This window comes from Tachysurus vachellii, chromosome 22, assembly GCF_030014155.1.
Source record: "Tachysurus vachellii isolate PV-2020 chromosome 22, HZAU_Pvac_v1, whole genome shotgun sequence".
Taxonomy (NCBI): Eukaryota; Metazoa; Chordata; class Actinopteri; order Siluriformes; family Bagridae; genus Tachysurus; species Tachysurus vachellii.
In genome coordinates, this window is record NC_083481.1 from 13,722,024 (window position 1) to 13,730,698 (window position 8,675).

Below are 8,675 nucleotides of genomic sequence, written 5' to 3' on the forward strand. Positions count from 1 at the left end.
TGTGCCGCATTATTGATCACATCGATTGTTCTAAAAATAAATAGCAGCTCCAATAACACACATACACACGTGCGCGCACACACACACACGCCACACACACACAAACCACCAGTAGGGAGTACACAACAACGTCTGTTGCTGCAGACGCCATATGATCCCCAACCTCCTCCTCCTCCTCCTCAATCACAGCCAAGGCGACTGGTCACAGCAGGCCTTCATATTATATCCGATCTACAGTGGATGTTTATTTCAGCCAACTCCTGTGCTTTTGGGAAGTCCATTCTTGCCCCTGAGGAGTAAAGAAAGCCAGCAGACGGCTCACTGGACTGATTAAATGGAAGGCAGTTGGTGGGCATGATGGAAGGAGCAAGTGCAGGGGGCTGAAGTGCTGTTCGTTCACCGTGTCAAGCACAGGACTGAGCCTCATGGGTCCATAAGGCTGCTGCTCTGCTCTTCAGCTGCAGTAAGGGCAAAGCATAGGTGAGAGAAGCTGAAGGACGTGGCGCTTCTTGCTTTTCCGGTCAGACCATATGGAGCACTATAGCTTATAAGTTCCGGTCATAAACTTTTATTCAGGATAGCGGGTGATTAGCATAAAGGACGCGACTTACAAGCTACTTTGTTAGATTGCAGTTGTATGCATCCATCAAACAAAGTGCATAAACATGAGATAGCGCACGCACACACACACACACACACACACACACACACATACATACACACAGATGTGGCATGTTCTCCTAAGCAAAGGATATCCTGTATGCTTGCTCAAGCTCATTATGCTAACATTTTATTTATTTATTCTAGAATTTCCTCCAAAGTTTGCAGTCGTACATTGTAAAAGAATTTTTCAGTCAGCTTTAGCATCAATGTGACTAAAGTCAGACTACAGTGAATTTAGGCACAAAATATCCTTAATAACCTTTAACAGTTTGACCAACATAGACTGAGCCCCATCTCCTGCACACTAAGCTGCAGTCCCGGAGGACCGTTACACAGCCGAGCCCTGCACCGAGGGCCCTACAGGATGTGATTACAGCCATTTTGAAGGTCCAAAGAAAGTGATGTGCCATTTGTAACCATACTAGATGGTGTGTGGGAAAGAGAGACAGAGCTGGAGTGCAACTTTAAAACATCGGAGATAATAACCTCTTAAATAAACAATGACAAAGCAGAGACTACATTAGGTCAAGCGTGTTATGGATACAGTGGCAAAGTGGGTGTGAGAAGTGAAATAAATTGGGAAAGCGGGCGTGATGGTGTGTGTGAGTGTGTGTGATTAAGAAAGCAACTCCTAGAGGTGTACATTTGTTTAGCAGTTCAATTTTTCATTATCCTAACTGACTTACTGACATAAAAAACATCCTTAATTAGTTTAACATGTACAAAGCATTGCTTTTACTTAAGATTCAATTTATTCACACCAATGTCTTTTGTTATTTTGGCAGATGTTACTCCCCCCATTTATCTGCCCAATTTGGTCACTTGCCAATTCCCACCCAGTAGCCAGCTTTCTCCTATCATACCACAGTCTCTACGAAGCTCATCATCTTTTTAAACTGCTGCTTGTGTAGTATCGCAGGGCAGCGTAACATAATCAAAGGAAGGTTTTATCTGTCCTTGTGTTGTACAGGAGTTCAAAGAACACACACACACACAAAGGTCACCCACAAGAAGATTAAAAGATTACTTTCGCATGGATCATCCTAAAACGCTGACGTACCACAGATATGGACCCAAACATGAGCGGGTGTCATGTAAACATGTCCAGGCAGTTTCAATTGAAACAATTTATGGAAAGTCATGATGCCAAAAAAAGCAAGAATTAACATGCATGCATTAAGAGGAAGCACACATTTCACACAAGAACACATTAACATGAAAGATGAAGCCTCAGGAAAGTAGCGGCCAGCTTCAGCACCTCTCCCTCAAGAGAAAAGCAGGCATGCCTCTGTGTGTGTGTGTGTGTGTGTGTGTGTGTGTGTGTGTGTGTGTGTGTGAGTGTGTGTGAGTGTGAGAGTGTGTGTGAGAGAGAGAGAGAGAGATAATGAGAGAGGGATTAAGCAAACAGAGTGGAGGAAAAAAAAGTGAACGAAGTTGTCAATTATAACCTCTTAAATCCAAACAGCAGAATATTTCTAAATAAAACCTGCTCAATTCATATATTCCTCTTCAAGGTGACTCCGAGGTGAGTCGCCTGTAATCAGGGCATTAACCCTAAATCATCGTGTGTTAGTGCGCTTTAAGGAACACATTACAGTAATTAATCTCACTCATCTTTACCTAAAAGCATCTCTGCATTAGCATGCGATCCGCCTCTCAGCACTTTCCATCTCTGTGGTAAATTAACTAAATGCCACACATACAATGCAAATGAGAGTTTAGTGAGTGCTGTGCGTAAGGAGTAAAGATATGGAGAAACACACGGATATCGCTGTAGACGCCACGTCTGACGTTCTGTGCCAGCGGGAAGCAGGACAGTGTCTGAGCTTCATTAACACAATGGATGTGGGACTGTAGACATTTGAAAATAGAACAATAACACCATCAGCATCTTAAGTGCAGGATCCTAATGCTTTATTAGGATCATTCATGCAGTTATCCAATCATCAGCCAATCATGTGGCAGCAGCGCAAAGAGATGTTTATGTTCACCGTCCATCACCTGGGCCATCATTTTCCACTGTTAAGTTTCAGTGACCTTTTCTTCCTGCGATATTTTTCTGCAAACAGTGGTTTCTGTCACTGGCCACTCTGCTCTCTCTCTCACCAATGGCTGCTTTTCACACCATGACCATGACTTTTCACACCTAAACTCGAGGGTGATGTTTTTAAAACTGTGAACTAGAATGGAATAGAATAGAAGGCTTTATTTGAGCACGTATACATTACAGCACAGTAAAATTCTCACTTCTCATATCCCAACTTTGGAAGTAGTAGTCAGAGCACAGAGAGGGTTAAGGGCCTTGCTCAAGGGCTCAACAGTGGCAGTGCTGAGGTTTGAACCCTGATCCTCCAATCAACATCCCAGAGCCCTTAACTGCGTGAGCAACCACTGCCCCTACTTGCAGGTTGCAAAAACACAACTGTCTTCTTGGGGTCCTTATTTGAGACATTGTTTTCTGCGCTAGATTTTAAGATCGCTAAATGGAGTTTACTATTAACTGTGTCTAACGGATAAACGCAGGCACGGTACAATCTAAAAGATGTAGCTTCTATCGAAAGGTTTTGCTCCTTAATCCGGTAAACAGGAGTCAATACATTGATCGCTGCATGGATTAAACTAGTGTACTGTAGCAGTTCAGGCCCAAGCATTCACTGTTTGTGACTAATCAGCATTAAAGAGTTTGTCTTTTAGCTAATGTCAGCTGATCAGCTCTTACTGTGACTGTCTGGTCAAGCAGCAGTACCTGTACATCATCGATATTATAATTCATATATCATGCTTTAGCTTTAAAGCGCACTGCCATTTTAACAGAACAGGAATAATATTATAGTGCTAATTCCTTAAAAAAAAAAATCTACTTTTGTTTATTTCACATATTTATTCCATTAACTGGTGCTTTTCCCACCACAGAGCAGCACCGCTGACTCCCATTCAGATCTCACAATACCGAAGCTTGTTTAAGCTTCTTAACACAAAAGGGGTTTAATGACCCACTGGTTACAAGTTAGCAGTTGTGTGGGACGAAACCATGACCTTGTTTCTGATGTGGAGAGGCACAGTGTCTTTAATCAAACCTGTATCTTTAAGCGTTACCGGCTAAAAGTGGCAGCTGTACTTGAATAAATGGCTGGAGTGCGATAGACGAGGTCTTCACACCTTGCAGAGAGTCTTCTGAAGCACAAAGCAGCAAACTGCCTCAGGTATGTGTATTTAAATCTACAAGAAATGAACCTTCATTGATATTCATTAAACTTGAGCTGTATGCGTGGTTGCAAAAACCTCAGGCGTTTGTAGGTCACTGGCTTGACGACTATATGGTTATTTTTATATGGTAAGATTTTTAAAAATGTCTTTTTAAAGATTCATGGTTATTCTGAAGGATAAGCAAGGACATGTGAACATCTACACAAAAAAAGTGTAGATTCATCTCTAACATTATTATTACATTCACAATAATACAGTGAGGTGTGCGGTTACAGGAAAATAATCCACGCTGATGTGGCGCAATGCAACCCGTCGCACACCACAACCATCCCTGGGGGAATTATTTTTGATTATTGGTATAAATGTATAATAATATAGTCATTGTCCTAATTCTTAGGTTCTTTGGCATCATCTGTGTGTGTGTGTGTGTGTGCTTCACACCTGGCTTCATACTACATCAGTAAGTCTTTTACTGTTGTCCCTTGTGCCCGCTTATTCTCCATTGGTCACTGTGTGAGGGAAACTATAAATGCGGACCAGCTGTACATCTCTCTCTCTCTCTCTCTCTCTCTCATACACACACACACACTATCTAAGTCACGCTTAAAATGAACAAAATGTCTCTCTTTGTCGGCTTCAAGTGAGAGCTAAATGTTTATTTTTTCCTCCACTGCCTTTCGAAACACCAAAAGAAAAAGAGACACTTCCTGCTTTCTCTCTTTTACTCTTTCTCTCCTTCCCTCCCCCTGCTTCCCCTCCGCCCGATCTCTTCCCCTTTTCAACTCAAACACAACTAGTCTTTTCATCCTGCCAGGCAATGGAGTTGAAAAACGAGCAGCATCTAATTAACTAAGCAGGACATTATCAATTGACTCTCTCTTTCTCTTCGTGGCTTGCTCGCTCTGTCCTCTCCTGTTCTTCCTTTTCTTTTAAAGAATTGAGGCCTTTAAAAAAAAAAAAAAAAAAGAGATGTCTGTGTGTCTGCAAATATTGTTATGGCTGCTACTATCTAGTCAAAGGGCCAGAATGATTGCTGTGTGTTACTGGAAAGCAGAGTAGTGCAGATAACTAGGTCATAAAAACATTAGTAACCCCATTGACCTTCACTTCCTGTGCTAAAATGATCCAGCACTTAATGTACCTGGTGTTAATATGAAACCCTACAAGGCTTTTATTTAACGTGGACACTTTTGGCCTGTTTTAACCCAAACATTTATGCAGGGATCGTTGGTTTTGCATTTTTGCCTTCAACCGGCACTCTGCACGGGGTAGAGCAGTGTGTCAGATCACTGAAGGCGGGCTCTGAACATCCTGCATTCCCGACGTGTGTGAGAAGTCTCTAAACGATGCAGTAACAGGAAGCGAAGGGAAGGAGTGGCTCGGACCTGTGTGACTGAGGGGAACTTATTCTGTTACTAATGAAGCTGAGAAAAGAGGCTTCAGCAGAGAACAGGCTGTGCCATGAGCCAAAATAAAACCACACTAGCACCTAAGAAAGACCCTGCCAAATAATGGTCCAGTGTAGTGGCCTAGTTCTTATTGGGGAACGAAATTAACTGTTTTGTCAAGGGCTAAAGTACTGACTAAGATTCTTATTGTGTTTGTCACAAGCGGACAATTCTGCAAGCAATGCACTACGAAGGACAAAAAACAAGCAAGGTGAAGGACAGTACTGCGGATACGTTTCACTGATTTCACTTTTCCTCCTACTATTTTTTTGTGCAGACAATGTAACAAGAACTTTTCCTCCGAGGGGTCCGAACATGTGATTTAAGAATTTGTAAGAAGTAAATAAATAAGGGGTCTTTAAACTCACCATAACACATTTTTTCCTATTTAAGAGGAGACCTTAAAGAGACGAAGCTATTCATGCTTCACCCCATGGTCTTGAGGAAAGAGGCCATTCTAATAAATCATACTATTATAAGACTGGTTCCCACAGAGTTCACCTCTCAAAAACCAGCTTCCCCATCCCCAAGGGAGCAAACTGTCAGACTGGCTGAGTTCAAACCATGTCAGGAGGAAGCGGACTGGACATGTAAACAGGACGTCTATTTTTCACTGAAATCGCTGCATCACTCAGAGTCTGTTATAAGACCTAAATCTGAGTGCAGACAAGGAGTTATATTTAGCCATGTAGGATTCTAAACTCTAGACATTTCCCAGTGGGAGCATGAAACAGAAGTTATCAGAAGTCTCATATTTATGCTCAAAGTCAAAGTTTGGAGATAAAATCGTCAGCAGTCTCATTTTCTATTCGTGTCTAATCGTAAACAGCGCTGATGAGTCAACAATTTGTGAAGGTGGGTGGAGGACCGAGCAAAGGATGGAGTGGAGATAACAGGAGGAAATGAACACACAAACATGCACAGTAAGGATTTTAAATCTACCAGCATTTACAGTGATTGTAGGGGAAAACTATATAGAGGGTGTGAGAGTTGATCTATTTGATTGATGTGGGTACAAAAAAGAATGACACTTTTCCTTACCAAAGAGCTCCACTACAGACCTGGACCTAACCTTAACCATTGTCATGTCAATAAAAGAAAACTGTCATACAAAGGATTGAGGGTGTGGACCTAGAGAAAAGGAAACGCCTGCCTTTCAAGTCTGCGTGATTAGTGTGTCAGTGACGCAAAAAAGGACTGTAGGAGCACCAGCACTGCAGCTTCAGACAATTTTCTTGCAAGGTGTCTGCATGTACAAAAAGCCTTGGACACACGTAAGGCTTTAAACTGGCAGCGTGGCACACCAAGACAAGCATGTGAGCGATTCACCCTCGTATGTGCAGGTGTGACCTCCACGGCATGCTGCAGACTCCCAGATCGCACCACCACCACCTACTCCACCACCACTGCGTCTCATTACCGGGCATCCATCTGCAACACCACTGACCAGCTCAGCTGTAGAGCAGCACTTTCTTTGCATTTCACAAAACAATGCTTTATCTTTGCACAAAGGAACCTTACAACATGTGCGGTGGGGTGTGTGTGTGTGTGTGGGTTGTGTTAGAGCCTGGGGTAACTAAGCTGCAGGTCATGCATGGCTTCTAAACAAAATTACAGCTAATTTCCCTGCAGTCTGAATTGCACTGACTTCCCTATGATGGAAAAGATCCAGTGGCCAGACAAAAGCTTCAGGGATGCACACACTTATATAACCCTCCAGTATCAGCTTTAAAAGATCACACTGATGTTGAAACATCACGCTGATTGTGTATAATGTGAAAGGTGATGATGGTGATGGTGAAGTCTACAGAAGACAGGTATAGTGAGAGCTGTCACACCTATGAGATATATTCACACACCAACCTTTGCCCGTGCAACTCCATAAAAACACACGAGCGCACGCGAGTCTTCGTATTTAATAGCGCTCGCGCACAAACGAGGAAACGACCGTTAGACCCAGACAAACCGCCGCCTCCTCCTCTTCCTCCTCTTCCTCCTCCTCGTTCTCGTTCTCATCCTGCAGCATTTTAACCGCAAACCCTTCTGTCTTACCTCAAGGAGACTTTCACACAGCAGTCGTTTTGTGTCGCCATGGCTTCCGTCGGCCGTCGTGGACGTGAAAGCCGTCAGTTTGTGTGTTTGTATCAGCAGAAAGGATGATGTTCCTCACACACACACAACACCATTCTTCTCCGTCACGTCAGCTCCACGGACGCATACATCCTCCTTCGCCCTCTAATAAACCATATTAAACAGCAAAACAATTATTCCGTCTTCAGCTCGCATGAAACCCGTCACAAGCCCGCTTGTTAAAGCCTCTGCGGAGTGGGCGTGTCTATACAGCGCGAGTGACTGACACGCGCCCAGCTAACCACGCCTACTGAGCGATAATTGGCCAATTAGACGCAAGTGAAAAATTAGCATAAAGCAGACAAGCGGCAGTTGTAGAACGAGCGAGCGAGCGAGTGTGTGTGTGTGTGTGTGTGTGTGTGTGTGTGTGTGTGTGTGTGTGTGTGTGTGTGTGTGTGTGTGTGTGTGTGTGTGTGTGTGTGTGTGTGTGTGTGTCGAGTTTAACGGCTGTAAAGCGAGAACGCTTCAGAGACAAGGGTCAAAGGTCAGAATTTTAAAAACACCCAACGTGTCTGAGGGCGAACACAAGATAATTCAATTCAAGTTTATTTTGTATAGCGCTTTTTACAATTGACATTGTCTCAAAGCAGCTTTACAGAACATAAACATAGAACAAAAGGTCATTATAAAGAATAATATAAAGATTAATATGATACAAAATTAAAGATTAATATTAGACTTGTATTTTTATCCCCAATGAACAAGTCTGAGGCAACTCAGGTGACTGTGGTGAGGAAAAACTCCCTTAGATGGAAAAGGAAGAAACCTTGAGAGGAACCCGACTCAAAGGGGAACCTCATCCTCATATGGGTGACACTGGAGGGTGTGATTATAAATATACAGTCTGATAAATGTTGTGTTGATGCAAAAGATCACATGGAGTTCACATCTCCTCTTTAGTATCGCAGAGGCCAACTGGAGCTGGTAGATCTCTAGATGCCTCGGGACTCGTCTCAGTGGAGGTCCAAAATCTTCGTCACACGGAAGACGATCGGAGCTGGTACAATTTCTGGATGCCTCTGGATGGGTAGAAAGAGAGAATCGTGCACAAATAGTGCACAATATTATGGGATGTATTAGGTGTATGCCTGGCTAAAGAGATGACTTTTTAATCTACATTTAAACTGGGAAAGTGTATGGATGTAATTAATGAGGATTTGAAGCTAGTGGGTGCAAGTGTTGAGGATGCAAAAGATAGGGATAGGTGGAGAGAGATGATTCGCTGTG

At 43.0% G+C, this 8,675-nt stretch overlaps 1 protein-coding gene across 2 annotated transcripts in view; it reads right to left on the reverse strand.

The window, feature by feature from the left end:
- Positions 1–7,624, reverse strand: part of kif21b (kinesin family member 21B) — a 55,078-nt gene extending 47,454 nt beyond the window's left edge. The window contains exon 1 of one of the 2 annotated variants that reach the window (XM_060857546.1): positions 7,371–7,624. In XM_060857546.1, coding sequence (XP_060713529.1) covers positions 7,371–7,411 — 41 coding nt within the window. In that variant the 5' untranslated portion in view covers positions 7,412–7,624. The remainder of the gene's footprint in view (positions 1–7,370) is intronic. The other variant, XM_060857547.1, reaches the window with a different exon arrangement.
- Between the last annotated feature and the right edge of the window lie 1,051 nt (positions 7,625–8,675).